The sequence below is a fragment of the Trematomus bernacchii genome, unplaced genomic scaffold (genome assembly GCF_902827165.1).
Source record: "Trematomus bernacchii unplaced genomic scaffold, fTreBer1.1, whole genome shotgun sequence".
In the NCBI taxonomy this organism is placed as follows: domain Eukaryota; kingdom Metazoa; phylum Chordata; class Actinopteri; order Perciformes; family Nototheniidae; genus Trematomus; species Trematomus bernacchii.
In genome coordinates, this window is record NW_022987645.1 from 959,283 (window position 1) to 975,417 (window position 16,135).

Consider the following 16,135-nt stretch of genomic DNA (forward strand, 5'->3'; position numbering starts at 1 on the left):
GCCTGGGTCCAATTTGCTGCCCTTTTTGTGCAGGGGGGTTACTCTTGCAATTTTGAAGTCTTTGGGTACTTTTCCCTGTTTTATGGAGAGGTTAATTATGTGAGCTATGACTGGTGAGATGGCGGTTGCTGTGTCTCTGAGGAATTTGGAGGGGATATTGTCGTGGCCAGTGGCCTTGTTAGGTTTGAGGGCGCTCAGTTTAATGAGTACCTCTGCTGTTGTTACCCTTGCTAGACTGAAATCATCTTTGCGTACCCCTAGGTTTTTGTAGTAGGTCATGATGTGATCTACTCCAAAAAGCCCTGAGTGGGAGGGTAATTTATTTACAAGAGTTGTGGCTATGTTTGTGAAAAAAATGTTCAAGTACTTTGCCACATCCAGTTTGTCTGTGATGAGCCTGTTATCTGTCTTTATGTTTACGTTTGAAAATCTCGTTTTGAGTTTTTTACTGCAGCCAAGCTGGTTATTGAGTAATTTCCAAAGTTCACGGGGTTTATTTTTGTTTTCCTCAGTTTTGTCATTGATGAAATTCTTTTTGGCAGTTTTGATCATGGAGCTTACGTCATTTCTTAGTCTGTTTCTTTCAATTTTTAGTTCAGTCACGTGGGCCTGGAGTTCACTGCTCGTGCTTTTGGAAAGCATTGACTGACTTTTATGAAACTCAGAGCATTTTTTGTCTCTGGTTTTCATGGCGGTCAGTATGCCGGAGTGCATCCACGGCTCAGCGCGATTTTTTACCCTGGTTGTTCTTAGGGGGGCCAAATCATTGAGTATTGCAGAGAATTTGTTTTTGAAACCAAGCCATGTTTCTTCAACTTGTGTACCACTGAGCTCATCTGACCAGTCCAGGCTCTCCAGTTCTAGGTTAAAGGCCTCGCTAGAGTAGTTTTTGAGGTCTCTAGATATGACTGTTTTGTGACAGCCGGCCTTTTGTTTTAGCTTTTTGCGGGTACAGAATATCATATAATGATCACTTAAACCGCATGCTATAACCCCTTTACTGGAGATCCTGGACCTGTCAGAGGTCAGAATGAGATCAATGGTAGTTTGTGTTGTTTCACATACCCGGGTGGGTTGGGTGATTAGCTGGCTGAAGCCGTGCAGATCACAAATCCTACTGAAGGACTTGAAGACGGACGTGTCTTTACGTTGCATATCCGTGTTCCAGTCTCCAATAATAATTGTCTCTACATCCCCCACATCAGCCAAACACCCATCTAATGTATCATAAAAGTCACTCTGTTCCGGTGGTCTATAGATTGTCCCGACTATTACAGATTGTCCCGACTATTACAGATGTGCATGTGGCGCGTGCATGTGTAGAGCGAGAGTGAGCGAGCGTAGTGTGTGCGCGGGAGTAGCAGCAGTGATCAGTCTGTCTCCAGTTAGCTGTATAACAAAGTCCTGAGGAAACACAGCGGCCTCCCAAGGAACAGCCTGCCTGTCTGCCTCATTTCAGAGTGGGTTATTGAAGCCGAAGCCTGGTGCTTCAGTCCGGGAAGACTGCAGAGAGTCCTCCCCTGTATTCCTCCGCTACGGTCTGGGAACAGCATCTATCTCCACTCTTGCTGTAACCATGTTAATGTCCCTCTGTGGGACCAATAAAGGACTTCTGATTCTGCGGACAGACAGAAGAGAGGGGGGAGGGGCGGGTTGAAATGCGGCCTTCTTCTTTTCCCGAAGAGTCCTCTTCCTCGCAGTCCACCGTATCCCAGGATGCAAGCGCGCCAGTAACGAGGAAACAAAGAAAATGTCGGTCCGGTCTCAGAGAGAAAGCAGCACGTGAGGAGTAACTGATAAACGTGAGTATCAGGTTTAATTTACTTTAATAACTGATAATTGTGAGTATTGGGTGTTTTGTTCTCGTACTGTATTTACAATCAATACTCCAGACTACGACGTGCTATATTCAACGTTTATTGTTATACCGGAGACGTAGACATTCATGCAGCCGCGGCGCCAGGATTTCAATTGTGGGTGGGCCAATGTATTTCGGCTGGGCCTGTTCTAATAGATGTTTCTCGTTAACAAAAATGTAATATAAATGCCTGCATATCATTGTAGGCAACTGTGTAATGCATATTTCCTATAGTAAAGACACTTTTTCAAAACCCTTCTCTTTTAAACATTTTCACTTATGAGAAGCTTAAATATTATTTAAATGATTAAGCGGCACGCCGCAATGAGTGAAAATAAATGTTATACTGCATGTTATTTAGTTTTGGTTCACAATACATTGATACGTTTAGAAACAAAGAGCATACAACGGCAGAATATGGAATAATGAGCGAACACCTGATGTGTGTCTGTGTGGTTAGACCGCAGCCTGCTGTCCTTTAGCGGATCTAGCGAAGTGAGCGGCCGTGCGTAAAAGGCACTGGTTCTCTGACGCGGCACTTTTCAGAGGCTGCAGATTTATCATTAGGCTACTTCCTTCTGATACTGCAGAGCTTTCATTAGCTGAAGTATACGTTTCATACTAAAGCAGCTGGGCAGCAGATACTGTTGCTTCACACTCATAAGCTTTGCTGATTTGGGCTGGAGAATGCCTGCCGCGTCAGGGTGCGCTCTGGTAGTTGCAAATGGCATGACATTTTAGCTCGACGTTTCTTAATCATTTTCCTAGATATTTAGTCTCAATATGAAATGAGGAATCTCTTGCTTTGCACACGTGAGAATTATGTCCGGTAAAACGTTACGTGTTCCCGATTTTTCTCAATGATCTCTCCCTGTCGGCCCTCTGGGTTGAGTAGCTGATGGAGGATGGTTCTATGGTCAGATTTCACGCACTGTCAGTAGTTTGTATTTCTCTCCATAGCTATTGCATGAGCTGCGCTGCATTCGTGTTTACTGAGAGCATAGTCGATATGTTTCCAGTCCCTGTAACCATGGCGACTGAATGTATCTTCTCCGCCGGCCCCGCCTCTCTCACTAAAATGCCGGCACATTTTACAAAACACACTGTCCTTGCTAATGCTATACTCCAAGAATGTGTACTTGTCATACCAGTGGACAGCAGAGCTCCTTTTCTTTTGTCCGAAAAGTGTCTGAGGGTAGAGATGTGGCTGTGTAGCCGCCGGGTCATCTATGGCTGAGAGGTCCGGCACTGGGATGCTATTTTCTGTTATCCTGCAACGGGTGCTACGTCCCGCAGAGGGACTGAGCTCAGCGGGGCACAACATTAAACACACTCTCGTCTCTCTAAGGTGGCACCTGCTGTGAGGATGACTCTTCTTACTCTTTCAAATGAAAACCGGAACATCGTTAGTGAGTGCGGTATATTTTTTGTGTCTGTCCAGTCCACTGTCCTCCTTCATCTGCGCGCGCCCGCGAGACGTTCTACGATGTGTTTGCTCCCGCGCTTCCACTATGAGTTCGGTCCAAATTCACATTTTACGTTGCCTGATTACATTAATTCATGTTGCTTTTAATTTTCCATGTTTTTTTAAAGGGAAACACATGTTTGCTCTTATTTTATTATGTAATCGTTAGTTTTGATAATAAAAAATAAAAAATGTGGAAACTATATTTTCGCCCAGTCATTTTTGATCAATGAATGGGTGGGCCCAGTGACAGAGTGGGTGGGCCTAGGCCCAGTAGGCCCACCCATAACGCAGCGGCTGCATTCATGTCTGGTAGGAAGGTGCACTTCAATCAACTCTCTGGCTGCGCACGCATACTGGTCACGTCACGTCGGCCAATCATAAAAAAAAAACATTAGGCTTGTTTGAGATGAGCTGCGTCTCGCCTCGAAAGTTGACGAGAATAGCCGATTGCAGCCGGGGGAGGTCTCAAAAAGCTCGCCTGAAGTCGGACAGGTCGGAGTCGGCTTGACTCTGTTTGCAATGGCGGAAATTGCGTTGGCGTTCTTCGTTGCAGATGAAGTGGATGCAATAGAAATCCCATAATTATTATATCACTACAAATGAATGACTCAAGTGTCTGTTCATTTTAAAACAAATCAATACAAGGGGGGTTGAATCCTACATTACAAAGACAGAACCACTTATTACTTTTCAAAACTACTTCCGTCAGTGGTCTTGACCAGTTTGCATTTATAAAGAATGCACAAATGTGTTTAATCGTTAATGTCAGATATGTACTAAGTAAATACATTTGTTCCTGCTCAAGATTAGATTCAACTTTATTGTTATGGCACAGATTACAGGTACTGAGACAACGAAATGCAGTTTAGCTTCTAACCAGGAGTGCCACAAGCAGTCAAGTGAAAAGTAATGTACACAATCTACAGAATAAAATATAGAATGAGTTGAATGATGAATAAACAGTGAGGGGTAAGAATACACGAGATATAATGTCCTACACCACCCTCTGGAAAACTCTTGCACAGTTATGCTGTAAAATCATTGCATAATTTCTTCAGGGCCTGACCAGTCTGAGACAAGCCTGTCTCAAGATCTTGTCATAATGAGAACAGTCAGTGATTCGTTGTCCTCTGCAGCTGTAGTCAGTGGCAGGGTCCCCAAAAAGCTAGAAACGGCCCTGGTCAGTGGGCTCAAGGAAACTCTTGTGGCATTGGGATGTCTGGAGGGAAGGAAACTCTTGGATCAATGTGGTACAATCAGCAGACACACGTTGTCCTCTGCAAAGTAGAAATCCCCTCTTCACACCACTGTTGCCTTGACAACAAGGGTTCATGTCCATTTCAAGCAAAATGTCAAAACCTCCTCAGAGATGTGTCATGGCCTGGCTCTTAGCCATAACAAAAAGCGTGGGAAGGACCAGAATATGGAAAGGCCCATTGCCTGGAAAGGTTAGATGCCGCCTATCACAGTGCTCTGACATTTGTTACTAACTGTAAAGTACTTACTCATCACTGTACCCTGTATGCCAAGGCAGGTCTGCCTTCACTTACTGTTCGGAGGCTCAGTCATTGGTACATGTTCATCTATAAAACCATGCTGGGTAAACTACCGACTTACTTTGATCTCACGGAGAGTGGCAAGTAGCTATTGCCTGAGATCCCAGGATGTGTTTTTATTACATGTGCCAAGTGCTAGGACTGTTTTAGGTACTAAAGCTTTTATGTGCGCTGCTCCTCTGGCTTGGAACCAAAAAACATTGAAACTGAGCATTTTGATTCCCTTGCATCGTTTTAAAGCACGGCTGGATGACATGTTATTGGATACCTGTCACTGTAAATAGGTTGCTAATGTATACCCCTGTAATTATGTTGTGATGTCCTTTTGTTTTCTGTTGTTTTTATGTGTAACTAATGTACCGCAGGTCTCCCTTGAAAAAGAGATCGTTGATCTCAATGGGATTTTTTAACCTGGTTAAATAAAGGCTACAAACAATATGTAAAAAAGGTATTTATTTCACAACACTTAATGTGTCCGGAGACAAACAAAAAGGCAGAGCAAAAGAACATAGGCGACGTGGCTGCACCGAGGTCAGGTCCTCTGCGGGAGAGAGAGATCGAGACTCTGGCTCAGGCCTCTTAATCCTCCGCCAGCCGTCAGGTGTCCTCAATCAGGGCGTCAGGTGTCCCCAATCAGGGCGTCACAAGCAGAGGAGAAACATTAAAGGGCCATGCACACCACAGGAGACAACAAGGCAGGGGTCGTCACAGATGCGTTCTTTGCACACTTCTTCTGTTTCTGTAGTGAGCAACATTTCACCAACACACTGATTCAGAGTCCAACCCAAAGGTGGCGCATAACTATCCAGTGCTGCTGTAATCACAGCCAATCAGCTACTAGAGAAAAACTCAATTTAAATCTCTCCCCCAACGGGTTATACAATGGCTGAGTGTCTATATGGTCAGGAATGCTGAAACATGCATGTTAAAACAAACTAATGGTGGTAGTTTACCCAGATTCTTTACTTCATCAAAAGTAGTACAACTACATTGTAAAATCTCTTTTGTCTAGTTGAGGTCCTGCTTTTAAATTCTAGTCAGGAAAAGAACATAAACATAATCTTTAAAATCTTCTTAAATTCGAAACCAAAAAGGTCTTCCTTCTCCACCGTGATGCATTTCAACATCAAAGTTCATAAAAACTGATGATTTATCTTTAAAAACATGAGGAATGACAGTTTTCAAAAAACACTATTCTCCTTTACTTCAGTTCTAAGTCAATGAGCAAAACAAGGAAACCCTCCTTAACCACTATACACTGTTAAAAATGATTTGTTGACTCAACTTGACTAAGTCAAGTCATCTTGTTGCTTTGACTGAGTTAAGTTGTGTCAAGTTGATTCAACATTTAGTGTCAAGTCTATTACACTTCAATAAATTAGTTGATACAACTTGTAGTCTGTTGACACAACTTCATGTGTCAAGTTATTTGGACTAGAACATATTAGTTAGGATAACTTAAGAAGATGTTGGTTTAACTTATTTTATTGAGTTCTTAAAAATGTGTTATTCAAGTTGACTCAACATGTACAACTGTTTGTTCAACTTCTAGTACCAAGTTAGCTTACCAGGACAAGCAAACTAATAGCTACAAAGTTATACTATAAATCAACATGAGAACTAGCTTAGTCTAAACTATATTAACACATGAAAAAATAGCTGAAAAGACATTTCATTCAGGACTGTTATTACAATATCAATAACTGAAGAAATGAAGAACTCCAACCCACACACTCATTAACTGTTCAGTGTTGCTTTTTAATTCAAATAAGTGTGTCAATGGATGTCAACATATCATAAAGACCTTCCTTGGGACATGTAGACCAAACAAAAAACACCCTCTAACACACCATTGTTTTTGCTCTGGGCTGCTCAAAAACTGAAATGACACTGTCCCATGGATAAAACTGTAATTGAGTGACTTGTTAAACAGAGTTCATTCTGAGGAGTAAGTGTTCAGGGTTGCTGCAGTAAAATGCAGTAAAACATACATAGAAAATGGTATCTCTCTTAACTTAACTGTCAGTCAGAAAATTAAAACATTCTAACAGTACTGAAATATCCACTCTGTTCATGGTTGCTGTACAACATAAAATGCACACTAGTGTCTCTCAGACACTTCCTCAAAATGGAGCAATAGAAAATGAAAATAAACTGGTGTGACCCGCAGAGTCATTTCTTTTCGTCTTAGAACAGTGGACAAATGACAAAAAAATGAAAATGCATCCTTTGGGACAGATGCAGAGGCATCTTCCTAGGCCATCTCTCTGGCCGTTTCTCAATGTCGAGTACACATGCTGCAGAGCCACTATTTCAAGTATACTACGTCATTGAGTGGCGCCGAAAGACTGTTTAAATGCATGTTAAATGCCCAGCATTCTGCGCCACTCTATGACGTAGTATACTTGAAATAGTGGCTCTGCAGCATGTGTACTCGACATTGAGAAACGGCCAGAAACTGAGAAACTTAACTGTCAGTCAGAAAATTAAAACATTCGAACAGTACTGAAATATCCACTCTGTTCATGGTTGCTGTACAACATAAAATACACACTAGTGTCTCTCAGACACTTCCTCAAAATAGAGCAATAGAAAATGAAAACAAAATAAACTGGTGTGACCCACAGAGGGGCTATACATTTATTTTCCTCTTAGAACAGTGGACAAATGACAACAAATTAAAATGCATCCTTTGGGACAGATGCAGAGACATCTTCCTAGGCCATCTCTCTAACTGAGCAATTTATTCTTTAGAGAGTGAACCCAATTCCCATGAACAGGCGCTGAATCACCTCAAAGGTGTATTTCAAGTCTTTTGGATAGTCAAGGTTCAGCATGTACTGCAATCCCATCAGGTTCACAAAAGCATTGGGTACATCACCAAGGTGACGTATGACTATCCTTTCCTCGATCACGAGGGCGACATCGTTGTAGGAAGCTGGAAGAGGTTCCTTCACATCTTCAACAACTGAAAGGATTCCAATCACCATTCCCTTGATGACGTCCTCTTCAGGATCCGTTGGCTTCATGCAAAAAGAAACAAAAAACAACAACGAAAGTGCTTTAGAGATGCTTTGCCATATGTGCATACACAGACGACCCCTGAAACGACTAGTGTAACCCTGTTCATTGTGAACTCGTTTTTGTATCATCTTGAATGACATTTCAGCGCTTACCTCACACATCTTCATGATAGTTGAAGGATTCTCCCTCATGTACCATGGTAGGCCCTGCAACACTGCTACCCTCTTCCTTTGGTTCGATGCCTGCCAAAACACATGATAAATTAATATTGCTCGTTGCTATCAGAATTATATAAACCCCCTCACTCCACAAGACAATTCTGGTTATTTGCACTACGTTCACAGCTAACTAATAGATTCCTTCATTGTGTGTGTGTGTGTGTGTGTGTGTGTGTGTGTGTGTGGTGTGGTGTGTGTGTGTGTGTGTGTGTGTGTTGTGTGTGTGTGTGTGTGTGTGTGTGTGTGTGTGTGTGTGTGTGTGTGTGTGTGTGTGTGTGTGTGTGTGTGTGGTGTGTGTGTTGTGTGTGGTGTGTGTGTGTGTGTGTGTGTGTGTGTGTGTGTGTGTGTGTGTGTGTGTGTGTGTGTGTGTGTGTGTGTGTGTGTGTGGCCTGCCTTCTCTAAGTTGTGTTACAAGCATGGTTAGGTTGTAATAATACAAAACATCAAGTAACTGTATTCAATTCGCGCTATATTTGAAAAACCCAAGTAATCTGATTTCAGTTAATGAATAAATGTTTGGAACACTTAAAGGAATTATTGGTGGAAAAGTTTCCTCACAAACTGTAATCTTCATTACTAAAGCTAAAACCTAAAGAAATCATCACGGAACAGTTTTCTTTCCTCATCACTCAATTGTTTAAATAAAAACAAAAAAAGCATTCTCAAAACTCCCACTCTTGAGAACATCTCAACACTTTATTCCATCTAAGCATGAATGTTTATGACAGACACGCCATATATTCCAAGAATAAATATCTCTGATTGTTTTAATAGGAGCCGTATTTCCTGTGTGTGTTCAGCGCTCTGCTTCCACTCCCTGCAGCCTGTCAGCTCCTCTCAAAGACTGTGTTTGTTGTTTCAGATGATGCTGCTATTTTAGTTTATACAAACTTTCCTGTCGGCTCCCAGACCGTAGTCGAGGAAAACAGGGGATGACTCTCTGCAGTCTTCCAGGCCCGAAGCAACAAACTTCGGGTTCAATAACCCACTTTGAAATAAGGGGGATGGCGAGCTCTTCTTTGGGGGCCGTTGAATTTATTAAGGTCTTTCTTACAGATCTAACTTTGAAGACACTCGACAGACCTATTTTGCTGCTGCTTCGTTCACCTCAAAACACACACACACACACACACACACACACACACACACTCACACACACACACACACACACACACACACACACACACACACACACACACACACACACACACACACACCAGAGTTCCCGTTACAATATTTCTTTGCCGGGTCAACATGTCCGTTAAAGTTGAAATCTTCCGGACAAAATGAGAAAAGTGCCGGTCAAAGGTCTTCTTTGTTATTTATTTAGCTTTTAAACAAATTGATATGATTTGATATTAAACAAACTAATTATAGTAGATTAACTACATTATTCAAAAGTGTACAGTAACTTATAACACGGGAATAATAAACGGAGCGCTCTCCCCCTCTCCTGACAGCCCGTCAGTATCATGCAGCTCGCGGATCAGTAATGAGTGACCCGACAGTAAAACTAAACATATCTATAACTAGTTTAGGTAGTTTGAGAGGTCATTAAAATAGCTACGTGATATTCTAACCTGAAGTGTGTGTTTTGCTCAGCTCGCCGCTGCAGGTGATCATGCAGAGCTGCGTGTCGACTCGTCAGCAGCAGCTGATCTCTCGCTCCCGTCAGATTAGACTTCACTCGCGTTTATGTCCATATTGATCAGATCTAGCTAGTTCTAGCTAATGATATGACTACCTGCTTATTAAAAGACACCTAAACAATAAGCGTCGCTATGCAACCGGGTGAGGCCACAAAGTATAGCGCAGCATTATGCATTTGTTTACATGCCCACCGGAACCCCGAGGCATTACCAACAGATCAACGCACAATCAACCCATACAGGACATCACTTTCTCCACATTCAGTGTTAGACATTAGAATTGATTATTCTTGTCTGTCACGTACTCTTCTTGTCTGTCACATAAGTGGCGCAACTGATGCGGTATTGCGCTAAAGGGAAATTATTTTGACCGGAAATTTTGACCGGAGAGATTTAGATTTGCCGGACTTCAGCATATTTTACCGGTCATTGACGGGATTTACCGGCTAACGGGAACTCTGACACACACACACACACACACACACACACACACACACACACACACACACACACACACACACACACACACACACACACACACACACACACACAGGCCACAAAGTCTAGCGCAGCATTATGCATTTGTTTACATGCCCACCGGAACCCAGAGGCATTACCAACAGATCAACGCACAATCAACCCATACAGGACATCTCTTTCTCCACATTAAGTCTTAGACATTAGAATTGACTATTCTTGTCTGTCACATACTACAATTAGATCAATTAATTTTTTTTTCTTCTCATTTACTCTGTGATTAGGAAAATTCTGGAGGACCGTGTCTGCTGGGGAATGAGCTGCCACCCACACAGGACCCCCCTTGGTGATATTGTCTTATCATATACACAACTACGGTGTAGTTATGCCATGCAAACGTAGGTCACCGGTTCCTCAACAGTACAACTCCTGCCTATTGTCTAAGTGTTAAATGAAGGGCAGAGCTAGCAGTGCCTTAATAGGAGCCCCCTCCGACTGTCTAAAACAATCACTAAAAACAGACCAACATCTCATGCAGCCAGTACATACAGAGCTAACCCTGCTAACTAACATTAGCATGAATTACTCAAACCTACATGTAGAAACTCATATCTGCAAACAGAAAAGTAGAAACTTCGCCCCCACGCTCTCCCTGTCCAAACTAAGCACTGTTACTATGATTTAGATCAGCTACAGTACTAACTCACCTGTTGTCCTGAAGCTCTCCAGGGCATCTGGAAAAAAGGTGTAATTGACAGACAATCGAGCCAACAGAAACACAGAGTGGGCGGGACTTAGCAAATCAATAGGCAAGCATTTAAAATAAGGAATGGATAAGGGCTGCAAAGTTAATGAAGTGTTACTCGTGGTTAGATTTTAAATTCTTATACTCTACAGTTTCTCTGCTTATGTGTTTCCTGTTTCCTGCAGACGTCCAGCAGCTGGTGGTGGTTAAAGAAGAGGTTCCCCCTGAGCAGCAGGAGTGGAGCTCCAGTCTGGACCAGGAGGACCCAGAGCCCCCCCCACACATTAAAGAGGAACAGGAGGAACTCTGGAGCAGTCAGGAGGGAGAGCAGCTTCAAGGGCTGGAGGAGGCTGATATCACCAAGTCCACATTCACTCCTGTCCCTGTGAAGAGTGAAGATGATGAAGAAAAACCTCAGTCCTCTCAGCTTCATCAAAGACAAACTGAACACCTGGAAACAGAAGCTGATGGAGAGGACTGTGGAGGACCAGAACCAGCCAGGAACTCAGATCCAGAGAGACATTTACAACCTGAGACTGAGGACTACCCTGGAGACTCTTCTGAACCTGACACTGAAGACAGTGCTGATTGGATGGAAACCAGAGAACCAGGTTCAAACTCTCAGGAAAATAAACAAAACCCTGTCAGTGAATCAAGACGTAGTGCAGGAGAGAAACCATTTGGCTGCTCTTTTTGTGAGAAAACATTTACACAGAGAGGACATTTAAATCGGCACATGAGAGTCCACACAGGAGAGAAACTATTCAGCTGCACAATTTGTAAGAAATATTTTGCAGAAAGAGGAAAATTAAATCAGCACATGCGTATCCACACAGGAGAGAAAACATTTGGCTGCTCTTTGTGTGGGAAAGATTTTCGCCGCAAGTCAAATCTAAAAGTACACATGAGAATCCACACAGGAGAGAAACCATTCATCTGCACAATTTGTGTCAAAAGATTCACCTGGAGTCATCATATCAAATTACATAAGTGTGTTGGTCGTCAGTCCTCACAGCTTCATCAAACTCAAACTGAGGAGAACAGAGAAGCAGAGCCTCCAGCCAGCAGCTCAGCTGAACACCTGGAAACAGAAGCTGATGGAGAGGACTGTGGAGGACCAGAACCAGCCAGGAACTCAGATCCAGAGAGACATTTACAACCTGAGACTGAGGACAAACCTGGAGACTCTTCTGAACCTGACACTGAAGACAGGGCTGATTGGATGGAAACCAGAGAACCAGGTTCAAACTCTCAGAAAAATAAACAAAACCCTGTCAGTGATTCAACACGTAGTGCAGGAGAGAGACCATTCATCTGCTCAGTCTGTAAGAAATCTTTTGCAGAGAGAAGAGATTTAAATCGGCACACGAGAATCCACACAGGAGAGAAACCATACAGCTGCAGTGTTTGTGACAAAAGATTTACCTGGAGTCATTATGTCAAAAGACATAAGTGTGTTGGTCGTCAGTCCTCACAGCTTCATCAAACTGAGGAGAACAGAGAGGCAGAGCCTCCAGCCAGCAGCTCAGCTGAACACCTGGAAACAGAAGCTGATGGAGAGGACTGTGGAGGACCAGAACCAGCCAGGAACTCAGATCCAGAGAGACATTTACAACCAGAGACTGAGGACAACCCTGGAGACTCTTCTGAACCTGACACTGAAGACAGTGCTGATTGGAAGGAGACCAGAGAACCAGCTTCAAACTCTCAGAAAAATAAACAAAACCCTGTCAGTGATTCAACACGTAGTGCAGGAGAGAAACCATTTGGCTGCTCTTTTTGTGAGAAAACATTTACACACAGAGGATATTTAAATCGGCACATGAGAGTCCACACAGGAGAGAAACTATTCAGCTGCAGTGTTTGTGACAGAAGATTCACCCAAAGTCATCAGGTCAAACGCCATAAGTGTGCAGAAAATAAAACATTTGGCTGCTCTTTGTGTGGGAAAGAATTTCGCAGCAAGTCAAATCTAAATGTACACATGAGAATCCACACAGGAGAGAAACCATTCATCTGCACAATTTGTAAGAAATATTTTGCCGTTAGAGGATATTTAAAGGACCACATTAGAATCCACACAGGAGAGAAACCATACAGCTGCAGTGTTTGTGACAAAAGATTTACCTGGAGTCATTATGTCAAAAGACATAAGTGTGTTGGTCGTCAGTCCTCACAGCTTCATCAAACTCAAACTGAGGAGAGCAGAGAGGCAGAGCCTCCAGCCAGCAGCTCAGCTGAACACATGGAAACAGAAGCTGATGGAGAGGACTGTGGAGGACCAGAACCAGCCAGGAACTCAGATCTAGAGAGACATTTACAACCAGAGACTGAGGACAACCCTGGAGACTCTTCTGAACCTGACATTTTCCAAGTCAAATCTGCATGTGCAACAAAAAAAGAGGACAATTAATTAGTCCTACGACAATTCACATGAGAAAAATCTGTCTGACTGTATAAAGTCTGTGTGACAATATTCATACATGACTTCATTTAAACTCCATCTTTATCAACAGAAGTTTTGAATATGTTTAATGTTTTTGTCGTACTACTTTTCTGATTTATACTATAACCACTGACTGATTCATCTGCAGAGTAGTTTCTCTAATAATCTGTTTGGTTAATGAAATGTTGTGACTTGAAACTTCCATTGGGATGTTGTTGATAGTTCCAGTTGAGTTATCAGTCTGTTCTGGTCTAAAAGAAGAACCAATGACTTATTGATATAGAGAAAATGTACGATGTTTTATTCTGTTCTGTTTTGCTTATATTATCAAACCAAACTAACCTGCTACTGTTAGATCCCTTGCATCTTTGGGTTTGTTTAAGCTTGCATTATCATCTCACCTGGTCTGCTCTTGTTATCTATATATATTAGACACTACTGTCTATCAAATTGTAATGATTGTATGTATTACTTCATGAATTTTACTTAATAGACTGTACGTGGTTTGTCATGTTTTGCTTTCTGTTATTTTGTTCAAGTATGTCTGAAAGTTGTTGCTTCTGTCGGGACCCCCTTGAAAACGAGATGGTGCATCTCAAGGGGTTTATCCTAATAAATACATTTCTATATAAAAGACAAATGCCTTCGAAACAGACTCACATTCCTGCATATTGTTTGTGTTTACAGATTACAATCAGCTCATTTAGAGTTAAAATGGAATTTTAGGATTATTCCTGTTTTTTGAAACTCTAGTACGGGCTCATGTGTTTCACTGTTGGTGTTCTGTTGAATGGAAATTTAAGTCCTTTCACCTCCTTTGAATCAGGGTGGAAGCAGAAATAAAATACTTTTTCAAATCGAACGCTGAATTGTAACTCGTATTATTATTTTTTATACCCGTCTTAATCTATATTAGCCTTTTTAAGTTTCATTCTTTCTGCTCTTTATTATTGAAGGTTTATTTAGATGAGATTAGATTTACTTATATATTTAGTTGCAGCTGCAGGAACAAGTAATAAACAAGGCACTATCAACAGGAGGGCGGGGGGGCCTCGCTGCGGGGAAGCAGTGTGTGGACCTGTCAGCGCAACTTAGATGACACCGAATTTAACAAACACATTTAAATAATTGGTTTAAACGGCATAATAATAAGGACGATCGTCCGTTCTGTGATTATCCAGAACACACATGTTATGATATTAGGGTCAAGCAGAGTGAGATGAGATCGCTGTCCCTTTAAGAGAGAGAGAGAGGGGTGTGGCGTGTGCGTGTGTGTGTGGATGGTAGAGCGAGAGTGAGCGAGCGTGTATGTTTCTGGAAGTGAAACGAGGCAGCAGAAAAACAGAGGTCTGTGATGTATTTTGTGAAACAGAAGAACAGCTAAATAAATGCAACGGCCTCTCAAGAAGAGCTCGCCTCTCTCCAGTCATTTAAGCTAAAGTGGGTTATTGAACCTGAAGCTTGTTGCTTCTGCCCTCCTCGACTACGGTCTGGGAGCCGACAGGAAAGTTCAACACACAGATGGCCAGTCCGCCCCTTTGTAGCATATTATTTCAATGAGAGATGAGCAGATCGCCACTGGGCTTTCAACTAAAGACACACACAGCCATGCAAAAACTGCGGCATTTTTAAAGCTCCTTATGGTTACTGCAATTTGTGAAGTGCTTTCCTCTGTGGTGAAACGATCAGCCCTGCACCACGGAGGAAAGCGGCAGAAAGTCACCTGGAGTTAAAGAGAGCGGGGCTACATTGCGTGCATGGCTTCCTTTTGCAGGTAACGGGCAGACGCGCTCTGGCGGCGGTCTCGTTCATGATCCGAAAATACAATTTAAATATTTTGCACACTTATTCCTAGTGTGCCACTGGTTACGGTGCCGCGTGCCAATGCTGGCACGCGTGCCAGGGGTTGCCGACCCCTGTTATAGTGTATAAAAGAAAAAGATTACTTATAGTGAAAACCACCCTTGAATGATGGGATAGTAGACTAAAAGCTTTACAAAGGCTCTGACTTGGCTCTGACTTGGATTTTCTTCTCATGTTTCTGACTGTGAGAGCAGCATTGCCTCATTGGTGAACAATGTCGATTTCGAAGTCCAGCCAAGCAAGCCAGGGGATATTTTGCCTCTCGTGCAATGAGGTGACCACCCCCAAACCTGGTCAATAATTCATTTTCTTACAGGTCTTTGGCCATAACCCTGACATTGTTATCTGCCTTAAGAGTCATGAACTCATGAAGATGTCCATGAGAGTGTTTGCAAAAATATGCATGTGCTCTTATCCAGGGGCTCGCGTTGTCGGGGTCTTTTCTCATCTGCAGGGGTATCAGAAGATCCAGCTCTCTCCCTCTTCCGTGCTCTTTCCAGTTTGTTCAGATTTAATTTTGTTTGACAAGATTCATGCCACTTTGCTCGATGCCTAATGAACTGGTCTACATCAACGTTTGCTTCAAAAGTAAGTGATACTGGCAGTTGATTCAGCTCAATGAAAGCTTTCACATTGTCCAGGAAGGATTTGTATGGATTAGATAGGTCTTCAGGTCCGCTTGCATTTAAAGGGCATCGGAGTGTTTCAGTGGTAGGCTTGTAGGTGCCATAATTCTACTCACCCCAAGTTTATTATTTGTATTATTATTTGTTTATGTCACTTTTATTTGTTTGTTGATGTTACGTTCCCTCCAAATCTAGGGGTACCAAG

General features: G+C 42.5%; 1 protein-coding gene across 1 annotated transcript; it reads left to right on the top strand.

The window, feature by feature from the left end:
- Positions 1–1,357: 1,357 nt before the first annotated feature.
- On the top strand, positions 1,358–12,004 carry LOC117485372 (zinc finger protein 665-like; the record flags this gene model as incomplete). Its single annotated transcript, XM_034133883.1, has 3 exons — positions 1,358–1,802; positions 10,535–10,648; positions 11,181–12,004. Coding segments are annotated over exons 2-3 (837 nt in total), but the record flags the coding sequence as incomplete, so codon positions are not given.
- Positions 12,005–16,135: the final 4,131 nt, after the last annotated feature.